We start from the raw sequence: 14,057 nt of genomic DNA, 5'->3' as shown, positions 1-14,057 counted from the left end.
AAACCCATAATTATGCAATGGAATCTCTCTTTTGTTCCTTTGAAAGTTGAAGAATTTTCCAAATCCATCCATCATGTTAGCTAGTTACCATTTTGTTTCCCAAACCTAAAGGAGGTCTCAGAAGGAGCCGAGACTCCAACCCAATAGGTATCCTCAAATGGAGTACTCCTATCTCTATGGACTGATCCACAGCCTACAAAGACCTCCTTGGTGGTGCAAAATCCTCATCTCTAGTGTTTAGTTGGACCATGTTGTATAATAGAAAAGAATTAAAGAGGCACTCTTCTAGAACCTGAAATGAAAAAGGGAGGAAGGACAACAGCGTTCCCGCCTAACCAGATCCCGGATAAGAAAACAAGCCCAATTACAACTTTAATAAACATGTAGCTCTGTGTCCTCCTATATTAGATGCTCAAGCTCTTTAAGGGACTCCAAAGGTTCTCACTACACCTGGTTTCGTCCCACTTGTACCCTCACTATGTGTAACTAGCCAGCTGGTTTTATTCTTCCCAGACATGCCCAAGCGCCCTTAAAATGCAACAGCTGCCACTTGCACGGTTTTCCCTATTGAAGCACTTTCACGGCCCTTGCTTCTTATTGCCATCTCCTCAATAATTGCTAATGGAGCCTCCGCTTCTCTTTAGCTTGACCCTGGGCACATCTTTGACGTGCCATTCAACACCCTTGGGGCCATGCTGTCTACTCCTCTAACATCCTTAAACATGCTCTATTCTGCTTTATCTCTGATGGGTATCGTCCCGCACTAACTAGTGGCTTTGATTTGTAGGAGGCTTTTGGGAGATTCTAAGTCTCTGTTGGTAATGCAGATGACAAACTGGTGTTTGCACATGTCACCTCGTAACTAATGCAGTAGCCTTGGCCTGGCTGCACCAACATGATCCACTTTGCAAACCTAGACCAAGGGCTGGACCTAAACCGGTTTTCTGGTCTAGGAAAGGTTGGGATAGTAATATTACTAATATTTAGTTACTTTATTAAAGTACATGTCGTATGGTTTTCTTAGGTAGTTTCTTAATGGATTATGCTAGTTTCTTATTTCAGTTGTTTCTATTCTAGCTTTTCTTTTTGGGTTAATGTTTCTATTCTAGATAGGTTTCTACTTTTTATGCAAAGTTTATGCCAGTTTATTAATGTAACCGTTTTAGGAACTCTCAGTTTTGAGTTATGGAACTTGACTAGTAAAATTTCAGCAGGGAAACTACAGCAAGAGTATGCAAATGTGTTTTTTCCATTCCTTGTTTCCTTCCTATTCTCCTAGTTCTCACTTCTCACACGGTGCAGCCCATCTCAGGTCTACATTAAGAATCTTCATAGCTGGACTTTCAACTCCCATTATTTACCATTGTTGAAGTATATACACTTGGGCTATTTACTGTTCACGACACTATTCACGTGAACAGTAAAAAATCTGTTTTTACTGTTCACGGTACTGTTCATGTGAACAGTAAAACCTGTGTTACTGTTCACGTGAACAGTATATGCTAGTGATGCTACTCTACTTTCTATTTCTAATGTTGGAGTCTTGCTACATAAGTTTTGGGAGTTTTTAGAAAGTATAGTTTCTATTTTGGTAGTAGTTTCTATTTTCAGAATTTTCTATTTTAGGAGCTAGGAAGTTACTAAAGTTGTAATTTTTTGTTTCGTTTTTCTAGAGGACAATTACTTGTCTCTCAAGTTTTATTAGATTCATTAAAAGCTATAAATAAAAGGGCTCTGTGATTCTAGACTCTTAAGCAAGAATCACAAGCCTCTTCTACTAGTTCTTCATCTCTCTTCTCTTCTTCTTCTTCTCTCTTTTCTTTGTTCAAGTTCAGCTGCTGTTATGATTATTTAATGCTTGTTTTCTAACAACCATGATTTGGAAAACCATTTTCTTCAATGGTGGTCCCAAGCTTCAGTTGCTTTGACATAGCCCTCTTTTAGACACCCCCAAGTTGTTTAGGCAACTCTACTTATGAAGCAGCCAGCAAATTAGTGTTCAAATGTCATGTTGCACATTTGCATGGAGCCAAACCTTCATATATGGACTTTCAACTCCTGTTCTTTTGACATGATGTCGATGTTAGCTCCAAGCTTCAGTTGCTTCAATATGGCTGATAAGTTGATTTCATGTATATTATTTTATACGATTAATTTACAATATTTCCATGTGTTTACAATTGTTTTACATCAATTTACCCTAATATGATATGAAAATGAATATGTTGCACCCTTTCCTTTTATTTCTATAATTTTGGTGATTTTATATATTTCCTAACAAATTCTAATTAAGATTTATTACTTTTATGTGTAGGAAATTATCAATCAAATCTGGCTATTATTGCAAGAGTCCTAATGGAACTCAACTGGATTTTATTCCACTCCAGAAAGGAAAGTCTTGATCATCAAGTTACAGTGCACTCTAGAAGCTTCCTCAAGTCAAAAACATAAAGAGAATGAGTCCTTGGATGATTCTATATTTTATTTCCTAATTAGGATTTGATCAAAGAAGGGAAAAGAGGAAAAAGAATCCAATTCAAATAAGACTCAAAAATCCCGTTTTTGAGTGTTTCTGTCCAGTTTTGATCAAGCACTTCATTGGATGGTCATCCGGTGTCCGATTGAGCCGATTTTTGGAGGAGAGCTTCACGACTTCTTGATATTCAAATCCAACTGTGGGATTGTTCATTGGAGATCTCTAAGTTAGTCTGATTCGTACTTCAAAACACTCCTTGGTTAAGTCAGATAGGAACTCTGAGTTTGATTCAAACTCTGAGTCTAATTAATCCATAAAAGGAGAGCAAACTCCAGCAAGAGAGAAGAACGTTTGTGGGAGCTTTGGAAGAGCATAGAGAACCTTCTTGGAGCTTTGGATGAGCAGAGAGGTCGAACCAGGAGACGTTGGATGCCTTTGGAGATCTGAAGTTTGGGAATAAGTTTTTCTTCATCTTCTTTCAATGTTCACGAACTCTTCTGTAATGTTTTTAATTTCTAATATGAACTAATTTAGTTTTTCTAGGGATCAGATGTAGCCTATCTTTGAATTCCCACTCTTGAATTCATCAATATAATTTTGAATATTGTTTCCTTTGATTGAGTTTTTACTTCTATTCTTCATGCTTTTGATTAATTGGCCACTAATCAACTGATTCGTTGATCATAATGAACTGAGAGGGGATTTATGTGTTCAGTTCATTGGAGTAAAAGCCATGAATTACATGTAGGTGTTAGAATTTGAAGAAATAATTGCTCAGAAGGTTATCCTCATTCATAGGCCCCAATGGGGTATTTATAGTTACAATCTGAGTAAATCCTACTCTGAGTAGGATAAGGAAATACAAAGCAAATAGAATAGAAACATAACTAAAAGAGGAGTCTAGTCCAATTAGGAAACCTTAATCATACTTCCAACACTCCCCCTCAAGTTGAGGCATGGATATCACACATGCCCAACTTGACCAAAAGAGTATAAAACATCTGTCCAGGTAAACATCTGCAATTTGATCTTCAAACTTATAAATTACTTCTGCCTTATAGACTTCCATTTGTTTTATCCTCATCTTTACTGCAACTTTATGTCTCCAAGGAAGAACGCCCAAGAAAAAAGGTAGAATCTTCAAATGTTGAGAAGACTAAATTTCTGCGCAAATCTGAAGAAAAATATATTTTTGGGGTAACAATTGCTAGGGTAAAACAGCCAAAGTGAAACTTTTGATTTGTAGCAATGTTAGATCTTTAAAGGGAAAGTTTGCCAAGGGACATTCTCCAAAGGTAGGGGAAAATTTGTCAAGATAAGTGACAATCTCCAAAGGTAATAGAGATCAAGTTCTGCAAAGGTCAAACGACAAATCTTTTGCAATGTTAGATCTTCGAAGGGAAGATGTCAAATTAAGGGGCAAATCTCCAGGGTTAACAGAGATCAAGTTCTGCACAGTCAAAAAGATAGCTCTATAGCAATGTTAGATCTCCAAAGTAGAAAATTGCAAAGGTAAGGGACAAACTTTCAAAGGTAACAAAGATCAAATTCTACATAAGGAAGTCTACATGAAAGGCATTGAATTGTAGACATCTTCAATCTCCCCCTCACGTGTAGTTTTACACGTGGGAAAAACAATAACAAAGGAAATCCCTAAATGATATGGTCCATGGTCTACCAAGGTAAGATAATGGCTTGAATGTAATTAGAAGAATTCTTTTAAGACAAAATTCAAGCCAATGGGGAAACTTGGAAAGGAAGAAATTGTAATGGTAAGATGAAAGTATCAGGAAAACAAATCTAAAGAAAATGACAAAATTTGAAAGGGGGATGACCGAGCCTACGGTGCCACTGATGAAGGTCTAATATTACCGAATGGACCGAATTAGAAGATGTAGTCAAAGCAGAAGTAGATCCTCCAATCGGCTCGAGCAAATAAAGTCCATTTACCACGTCTAATCTCCTTCCCCGTGTCCAGATCCTGAAGTAGCAAGGTAGGAGTTGGTAGGGGTAGTAGAGGAAGCAGTGGTCGAGGCTGTACCGGCAGTAGAAGACTGCAGAATACGTCGTAGAGTAGCGAACTCCTCCTGTGAAAAACCAACGTCTGCAGAGGGTGTGGTGGAAATTGTCTCAGAAAGATTAGCCTTTGGTTTTCCCTTTCTTTGTGCTCGTTTTTGCTCAAAATCAGCAGGCTTCCCATGCAGTTTCCAACAATTTTCCTTGGTATGATATGGTTTGTGACAGTGCTCACACTTGACAATCTCCTTAGCCCGATCAGATTTAGTGTGAACAGACTGTAAAGCTGATTTCTCCATAATAGGAGTATGAAGCATGACTAATCGATGACTTTCCTCACACTGAACAAGAGCATAAAGACTGTTCTAGTGTAGGAAAGGGAGAATGACTTAAGATTTGCACTCTGATCTGATCGTACTCCACGTTCAAACCTGCCAAGAAGTCATATACTCGAATCTTATCAATGTACTTCTTATATGTCGCCACATCATCTGGATTAGTGGGGTGATAAATCCCTATAATGATCCAACTCTTGCCAAAGAGATCGCAACTCAGCATAATAATGGGCCACAATTAGTTCCTTTTGGGTAGTCTCATAAAGCTTCTTTCGTAGTTCATAAACATGTGCATCATTCCCCAACTGTCCATATGTTTCAGTAGTAGCCTTCCAGATTTGGGCTGCAGTATCAAGTAATAGGTAACCCCGGGCAATATTTGGATGCATGGAATTCAAAAGGAATGACATAATAAGAGAGTCATTTGATATCCATTAATCCTGTAAAACACCTACGGTAGTGGGTTTGATAGTGGTGCCCGTAATGTATCCAACTAGTCCTCTTTCAGCAATAGTCAGGTAAGCAGATCGAGACCAGATCAAGTAATTTGTGCCATCAAATCTTACCGAAAGAGAATGAAGAGTGGGAAAATATTCGGATCCAGTGGGAGCATTAGTATCATTGGTGGCTGCCATGTTGAAAGAATTGTCTGCAGTTCTTCAGTCTTCACCCCTTCTGAAAAAAAAACTAAAACGTTGCAGAATGCAATAGCCGAACAACCCAAACAAGTCTAAGTAATGACAAGTCTGGGTAATGATATGATATGAGCCAATTATGTTTCTCTTTTTTTTCCTTCTTTTCTTCTGATTCTAATTCTGATTCTGATTCTGAATCTGATTCCTGATTCTGAATCATGATTCTGATTCTGAAGTTATGGAAAATCACAAACAGGTCCCTAAAGATATGAAAATTTACAAATAAGCCCCTGAAGATTTATAAAATTACAACTAGGTCCCCGAAAATATGCGAATTTACAGGTAGACCCCTGAAAATATGCAAATTTCCAAAACAAGTCCCTGAGAATGGAACCGTAGGTTAGAAAGGAAAAAAAAATCAAGATATGGTTATACCAGGATTGAGTTGGTCTTGGCATGTGGAGAAAAGCCCAAAGTGAAGCGAAAATGAGTCTTTAAAGAATAGTGTAGGATTACTCTTTGGAAGGCGCGCTTGTTCCGACGATTAAAAAAACAAAAAAAGGTCTGGCTGCTCTTGCAGTTCCAAAAAGAAGAAACTGCTGCCGGAAGGCAGCGATTGATTCTTACGATTCCAAGAAAAAATCATGCTGTTCTTGCAATTCCAAAAGAAGCTATTGCAAGAATAAAAAAATTGCTGCTCTTGCGATTCCAAAAAAAACTGCTGGTGGAAGGCGATGGGAATGGGAAAGAAAAAACAGCCAAAATCTACTCTTGTGAGAAACAAGTACCTGATTCTTCACGGCAATAGAATAGGAAAAAAATAGCCAACTGCTAGAAGCGATGGATGTTGAAGAGTTGAAGAATTGAAGAGTTGAAGAGCAGCGATGGTGTAGTCGCAGCAGTAGCAAGCCTAGTCGTAGAATCATGAGAGAGAAACGATCATTCATTTCTAATCGATTTTTGGCTCTGATACCATGTTAGAATTTGAAGAAATAATTGCTCAGAAGGTTATCCTCATTCATAGGCCCCAATGGGGTATTTATAGTTACAATCTGAGTAAATCCTACTCTGAGTAGGTTAAGGAAATACAAAGCAAATAGAATAGAAGCATAACTAAAAGAGGAGTCTACTCCAATTAGGAAACCTTAATCATACTTCCAACAGTAGGATAGAGATAAACTTACATGGTTTGTGTAGTTGTTACATGGGAATCCATAGAATTTAATGATTTCTCAGTTGTTGTAACCCACATAGAAATATAGTGGGTTAGCAATTGAGGGAATTTCTATTAGTACTCGAGAGAGACTAGTAGATAGGAAAGGGAATCTCGACTATCAATCAGAAAAATATTTCTCAAATTATAAAGATGGATCAAAGGGTGGGAATGCTTAGTTATGGTGAAATTGACCCCTAGGTTTTTAGCTATTAATAATTTTAATTTTAATTTCAATTTGCATTATAGTCTAGAATAATTCTCTTCATTATTAATAGTTCGAATAAAATTGGTTTAATTAATTTGGTACTTAATCTATAGTCCTCAAGGGAATGATCTTTTATCATTATATTACTTGTTACGACAACGTACACTTGCGTTGTTATTTTTCACAACAATGGCCCTCTTTTAGACACTCCAATCAATAGTCCTATTGTTAATTTAAGATCTTGATATTTCCAGGGTTTCAGACTCCTGCCAGCCTTTTTAAGGTTCATGGCTCCTTTGTGAAGCTATTCAACCCCCAATCCCCCTTTTTTCCCTCTTCCTAGGAGGTGTTTGGCGTGAATTTGTTATTCACCAGAAATATATTACTCAAGGAAAAGAAACTTCCATGTTGACTTACAAAGATTTGGTGCCACCAAGTCATCTGAAACTGGCTGTGAACATGTAAAGCAAGATTTCTGCACATGCAGAGAACATAAAATTAGCTTAACTGTTCAACAACCATATTTTTTTGGGGGTAAAAATTGTTCAACAACCATAAATATAAAAAGGTAGTAAATCATGGCTCGGAGTAGTTTCCGCTAAGCTTGATAACCTGTGCAATTGTTAGATAACAGAAACATAATCATAAAAAATGTATCTATATGGTATCAGATTCTCCCAATATTATATTAAGTTGATATTAACAAAAGAAAGTATAGCCAGACAGCAACCAGCACCTCCATTTAAAAAAAATAAGACAAAATACTTGTTTTGGTAGATTGCCTAGCATTATTGCTCCAACAGCAGGCTAGATCCATGATTGGTAGGTTCGTGGTAAATACCAGTACACCAAAAATTACACCCATGAATAATTAGCTACAAAATAAGTACTCCTAAAAATCCTATGAACGATTCATGAAATGAGTTGGTATAACGAGTTTCATGAAATGACAATAGCTTTCTGACGAGGAAGACACAAAGGTTGCAGGATCCCGATCTGCATGGGCCAAAAGCAAATAATTTCACTTGGGTATTAACCGACTGATGGCTGTAACTTTAAGGTACAATGCAGCACAAAAAGTACTTCGGGTTCAGCAGATTACTACTTTTTAAATCAAATTGCTCACTAAATTGGAAATCTTATCATCACAAATAACATTTGGGGTCAAAGCTCGCCAATCCAATTGCAGAAGCCAAACTGCCATATATTCTTCCAATCAAAATATACTTATAGAAGAGGTTTTCTAGTTCAGCAGGTCCAGAGGGTGTATCTAGAGCCAGACCAGCACAAATATCTGCATCATGACATATTGGATAGTGCAGAAATTCTGAGAACAGGCAAACCTCAGGGTTTCCTATCCACACATCAAGTTCCAACCAACTTGGACTTAGCCAAGAAGTTACATAATAAATCTATGAAAATCCAATGAAAAAGAAACTTATTCTAAGAAAAAAGAAACACCAAAAATACAAGCTAATATGCCCAGAAGGTTCTTTGAGTCTCTTGTTGTCCTGTTTCTGTTTCCTCCCCCCACCCCACCCTCCAGGGACTTTGTCCTCTTATTCTGTTTCAGGCTTCTATTATTTGTTTCCTCTTTTCTTCTCCCAGTCTCCTCCTCTTCTCTAACTTTCTTTTCCACCCTTTTCTTTCTTCTGGTTTCTTTACTTACTTTTTACTTTTGTATTTTCTTAAATTTCAAATGCATCTTCTACTTATTTGGATGCCTGAGTGGCTCCATCTGATGGTATCCTGCCACTCCTCCCTGAAACCCTCTATTTCCCTGTCTCTTTTTATTATTTTATTTCTGTGCTTCTTTAGTCTTTGCTTCTCTGTTCCACTGTGCAAGTAGTGGGGGCTCACCAGCTGGCTTCCACCAGTGTTGGTCCGCGGCGTTGGCTGCTATCATGCCTGCTGCTGCTACAAGAATTCAACACTGAAAAGTCTATGGGAGATGAAGGTCCAAGGTTTAAGGTAATTGCTAGTAATATAGTATTAGTTATGCATCCCATCTCTTAGTATACTGCTATGCAGCAATGTAGTTATGAGTCTGATTGATTATGCAATTATCTGGTTCACAGATTTTGAATTTTATCCACTGATTTTGCTTAACAGTTACCACTGAGCACAGATAAGGTTTTGTCATTGATCATTTATTGATGAATAGGGGTCCAGGTCAGCTGACAGATGTAGCATGCATGGTTGTCAAAGCGTCCGCCTAGGCGGCAAGGCGGTTTTTCAACCTCCTAGTTTTGAACCGCTTTGATAACATGCAGTTTTTTTGCCGCTTTTTCACCTAATTGCTACCACTTTGTCGTCTTGTGCACTGTATTGCGGCCTAAACGCCAAAATGGTCGCCTTTTGACATTTTGTACATAATTATATTTTTTCTTGATTTTTTTAAAAAATAAATGTTATTCTACAAAGCCGTATGCGAACTTAATAATTACTCATTTCGGAATCAGGAATCAAGGAATCATTAAATGGATAAGGCACTTATTTGACATCACACTATCATAGAGGTAAGTAAACATGTAAAATTACTACTTTCATTTTCATACTTATAATTTGATATAGTTTATAGTCATATGTGATGAACTTATGCTTGCGTTCTTTTTTTAATGATCTTTTATAATTATGATTCTTAAATGCTTTTTTTTTTAGATGAATGTGATTCTTGAATGTTTGTTCAGCTTATAATAGAAATTTATCAGCTTAAAAGTAGTCGTATTGAAAAAAATTGACACGACCGCTTTGGTCGCCTTATTGCCGCCTAGGTGTCGCTTTATAGCCTAGACAGACCCCAACCGCTTTAGTCACCTTGCCGTCTTGACAACCTTGATAGCATGTGCTTTCAGAAATTGGTAGTTGACTTGCTCATTGCATGCAAAATAGCTAGGAAGGTTCAATAGGTCCTCTTGGATCCTACATCCTATATCAGAAAGTTTGATGATTACAACAAATAATAAAAGATATATGAATATCATAGCCAACATACGTTTCGGCACAGAAGGCATGTCTCATGGTAGCACTTGTTAGAAAATTTATGAAGGCTTTTTGTGGTTTCCTTTCTTTTTTTCCCCACCCCAAAAGAGAGAGAGAGAGAGAGAGAGAGAGAGAGAACCCTTTGGGGGTTTGCCGGGGCATGTGCCGGGAAGGTTTTTTTCTTCTTTTTTTCGGTTTTCTTTGGTGGAATAGATGCATCTTTGTAGGGAAAACTAAAATTAAACATAGTAATAAAATCAAGAGTTCAATGGAGTTCAAAGATCAAATATTGATAATAATTTGTAAGATCTGATTCAATAGGACATTATTTGTTTATGGTTAGTGTTCTTTTTTCCTAGTTCACATTCACAAGGCACACAGGCATATACTTCATGAAGTTTTATAGTTTCTGATATGGGCGATCCATAAGGAACAGGTCAGACCAGACTTATACGAGTCGGTTCGACCCGATTCATGGTCGAGCTGATCGTGGACTGGCTCGACCAACGTTGTGGTCGAACCATGCGCTAAGCAACAAAGATTCACCTGTATAACGTAGGTAATCTGGCCTCCTAAGAATCAGGGATAAAAAGATAAGACTCAAATTACTTATAGAATACAAATCGAACTCCATAACAGCAACACAAAGGAAGAGAGTCCAAACTGGAGTCCAGTTCGAACTTTGGGTTTCCAGCACTTCAAGGTAACTCCACTGAACTCTATAAATACTCGGAGAATCGCTGAAGAAAGGAGGGTATTCTACAGTCATCCTCTATGGTTGGAATAGAGATTAGGCTTTCTCACTTATAATTTCTTGCTGACTTGATCGTCGGAGGCATTACTCGACCAACACAGTCAAGCATGTGCTTGCAGGTACCTTCATTCAGGTGGTCGAACAAGATTCCGCATCAACAGTTTCAACTTTCAACTTTCAACAAAATCCTCTTCAGCTTCCAAGGCATCAAGGACTGGAGAAAGATCCTCTAATAATTAAGTAAATACCACACGCTTATAAAGATCATAATGGAAGTAACTACAAGTTAAACTTCTTTTAGATTTCATAGACAAATAAATCATGATAGATGATTGTACATAACTACAGAATATAACAGAAAAGCAATGCATTTGCTTATTAATTTATAATGAATAAATAATTCTGAAGAAGGCAGGGAAGGGGAGACGCAGAATGAAAGGAGGAACTAACGAATAGGCCGGCCAGGCCAAGCTGCAACGAGACAATAAAAACTTGAAAAAATTAAAAAGAAACAAAACAAAGATTATAGGGGTAAGGATTCGAAAATGCAGCCGAAGATTTTAGGTGTCTAAAATCGCAAGTCTCAGACAAAGAAAAAAAAATCTCCACTACTAGATTCTCTCAAGAGTTGTAATAATAATGCAATTAACAAATCCTAAAACTAATAAAAGGTCTTTACCTCATCTCAAAGATGAACAAAAAATTTGGGACAGCCAAAAATGGGAAGGAGAACTGTCTTGTGGAATAGAGGAAATAACAATTATCATAAGTGGAAAGGCTAAGAAATTGTCATAACAATAAAATTAAACCTATATGCTTATGAGAAGAAGAATCAATAGTCACAAGTCATAGTTAGCAAAAAAACAGGAAACAACAAAAAAAAATGGAATCTAACCTAACGCATTTTAAATAGCAAAAGATAACAAAAGAAAGGTCAAACAAGACAAGCAAATAAACGGAGAACAGTAAAAAAGGAAATAGATGGAACATGTTTTAAATGTGTAGTTTTCAAAGTAAAAAAGACAGCACTACACATAAATTGAGGTAGTTTGAAGACTTGCAAGCAGTGGTAGCAACGAAAACTAATCATATATAGATTACAAAAAGGGTAAGCTCCAAGACACTCATGGAGTGATGCACGTTTGGTTGGAATTGGAAGTCTTAAGAAACTTTTTCCAGAGATGCATTAGTTTGTAGCTCAATTTTGGAATCTCTAAAATTTTGAATACGATATTGTCAGATATATAACACTTCAAGTCATCTTAACATCGGTGGAAAAATCAGGTCAATCAATGTTTGGGAGAGAAGTGGCATGATCATTATGTGAAACAAGTCCAAGATCATAAAAAGGGCAAAGATATGGGAAGGCTTGCCGATTGCGCATTTTTGTCTTCTACCATGCAATGAAATGGCAGATAGTGTTTCAAACAGAAACAGGGGGGAGGGGACACATTTTAAAGGCTTTTATAAATAGTTTCTGCTGAAAAAGGCCAGAACTATAAATTAAGCAAATTACTCCTTCCTCAGTTCATGAGTTCAACTACTATAGAAACCAGCTTTTCCAATCAAAATGATGCTATCTCATGATACTTGAAATGGTCAAATGAATTACCCAATACAAACGAGTGGTCATAACCCACCATTCTAAGAACATGCTGCATCCCACCACTTCCAAAAGAATGGCCACAAGGCAATATCATAGCGTCATCCATGAGAGACCCACTACACAAACAGACAAAAACAATCAAAGATACAATCATGAAACTAATCTATATTATTTAGTAGCTAATGCCACTGTTAATAATACAGTGACTATAGAATGTAGACAACAAAAACTACTCTTCAATGATAGGCAACACAGAAAGTTATCACCGGTTACAATGCTAGGTGTAGTGTGAATAATGTAGTATGAATTCACATCGCACCAAAAAAAAAAAAAAACAGTGACACAAGGAACAACTTAGGGGGTGGAAAACACACAAACACACACACAGAGAGAGGAAAAGAGAGAAGCATAAACTGATGGTCGCCTGCAAAATCAACTGTAAATTAGCATAATTCTAAGGCAGTTCCTATAAGCCTGAACGCTGGACACAGAGGATCATTAACAAGAAGAACCTTCACTACAATGCTATGCTAGTCTGGCACAACAGACAACCTAAAATCCAGTTAATCAAGTGACTTCAGGTAAGGAAAAGGTCTGAGATGCTGATGGTTTCTTGACTGCTATATGTAAAAGGTACTGATACTTAATCTACTACCATCACTTTGATATAAGTTCTCCATGTCCCCAACCTTGCTGCTAATTTACTTTCCATTTTTCATCTCATTGTTGAACTTAACTGCACTGTACATTTTAATTCAACTCATCTTCTTTTTCAGGATTTGATGAGAGGAGAAACAATTGGATATGTTAGGAGTACTTGGTGGGCAATATTATTTAGACTTGCACTGCTACACCTCCTCTCGTATCAGCTAATTCTTCAGGTAGAGAATTCTCTTCCTCAGTTGCATCAATGGCACCACCATTTACTCATCCCTCTTTTGTTTTTACATTGTTTATTCTTTTCTTTGGTAAAGAATTGTACTCAGGAAGTTGCTTGAGATGTTTGAACTGATGAAGCATACTCAGTCCCCTTACTCTCACAGCCGTATAAAAGTAATGTTCCATTATCACTATGATTTGTGGAGTCCTTCAAGTCCCATAATACCATGACCAACATGGTGGGAGATCTCGGCGAGATCTCGCGAGATATCTCGTTTTTTCACCTTGGCGAGACGAGATGGAGGTCGAGATCTGCGAGTTGGGATATCTCGCTCAAGATCTCGCCATATCTCGCCATATCTCGCCATATCTCGCTATATCTCGCCATATCTCGCGCTAGATCTCGCTGGAACTCTCAATTTTTGCCTTTTTTTTTTGTAGATTTTGGCTGAATTTTCACTTACAACTACTCTTAGCACATCTACAACAAGGAAGATCAATCATTCTCTACTTGTCTTATGAATTTATGATTTAATGACTTATATAGAACTTCTAATGGTTGTATAATTATTTTATTCTTGAAAATTGAGATTGTGATACTCATATGGATGGAATTTTGATAACATTTAAGTTAGTTGATGCATTTGATATACTTGCTTTTCATTTATATGCTTTAAAGGTTCTATATTACATGTTGTATAACATTGCATTCCCTAATCCTACTACATTTCGGTTTCACACTATGGGTAGACTTAGAAATCATACATAGGGTTGTTTCTGACAAATCCAAGTCACCAACGTGTTCAAAGGGCCTTAAATAAGCTAAATACCAAGTTTCAACCCAATTGGGACCCTAAAACCCACCGAGATGGGCCACCGAGTTGACGCCAAAAAATTGTATATCTCGACCGAGATCTCACCGAGATGGTCGAGATCTCTCTTTTTCAAGGTGG

The 14,057-nt window shown here is 37.3% G+C and overlaps 1 protein-coding gene across 3 annotated transcripts in view; it reads right to left on the bottom strand.

The window, feature by feature from the left end:
- Nucleotides 1-14,057, bottom strand: part of LOC149001800 (uncharacterized) — a 46,340-nt gene that overhangs the window by 27,822 nt on the left and 4,461 nt on the right. For all 3 annotated transcript variants that reach the window (XM_089136383.1, XM_089136381.1, XM_089136382.1), the window contains exons 4-5: nucleotides 12,260-12,341; nucleotides 7,301-7,358 (exon numbers count right to left, since the gene is read on the bottom strand). In XM_089136383.1, the coding sequence (XP_088992509.1) occupies nucleotides 7,301-7,358; nucleotides 12,260-12,341 (140 nt within the window). The remainder of the gene's footprint in view (nucleotides 1-7,300; nucleotides 7,359-12,259; nucleotides 12,342-14,057) is intronic.

Source organism: Hakea prostrata, chromosome 10 (genome assembly GCF_041222555.1).
Source record: "Hakea prostrata isolate BN-2017 chromosome 10, UWA_Hpros_2, whole genome shotgun sequence".
Lineage (NCBI taxonomy): Eukaryota > Viridiplantae > Streptophyta > Magnoliopsida > Proteales > Proteaceae > Hakea > Hakea prostrata.
The sequence above is the reverse complement of the archived record's forward strand: the minus strand, read 5'-3'. Positions and strand labels throughout refer to the sequence as shown.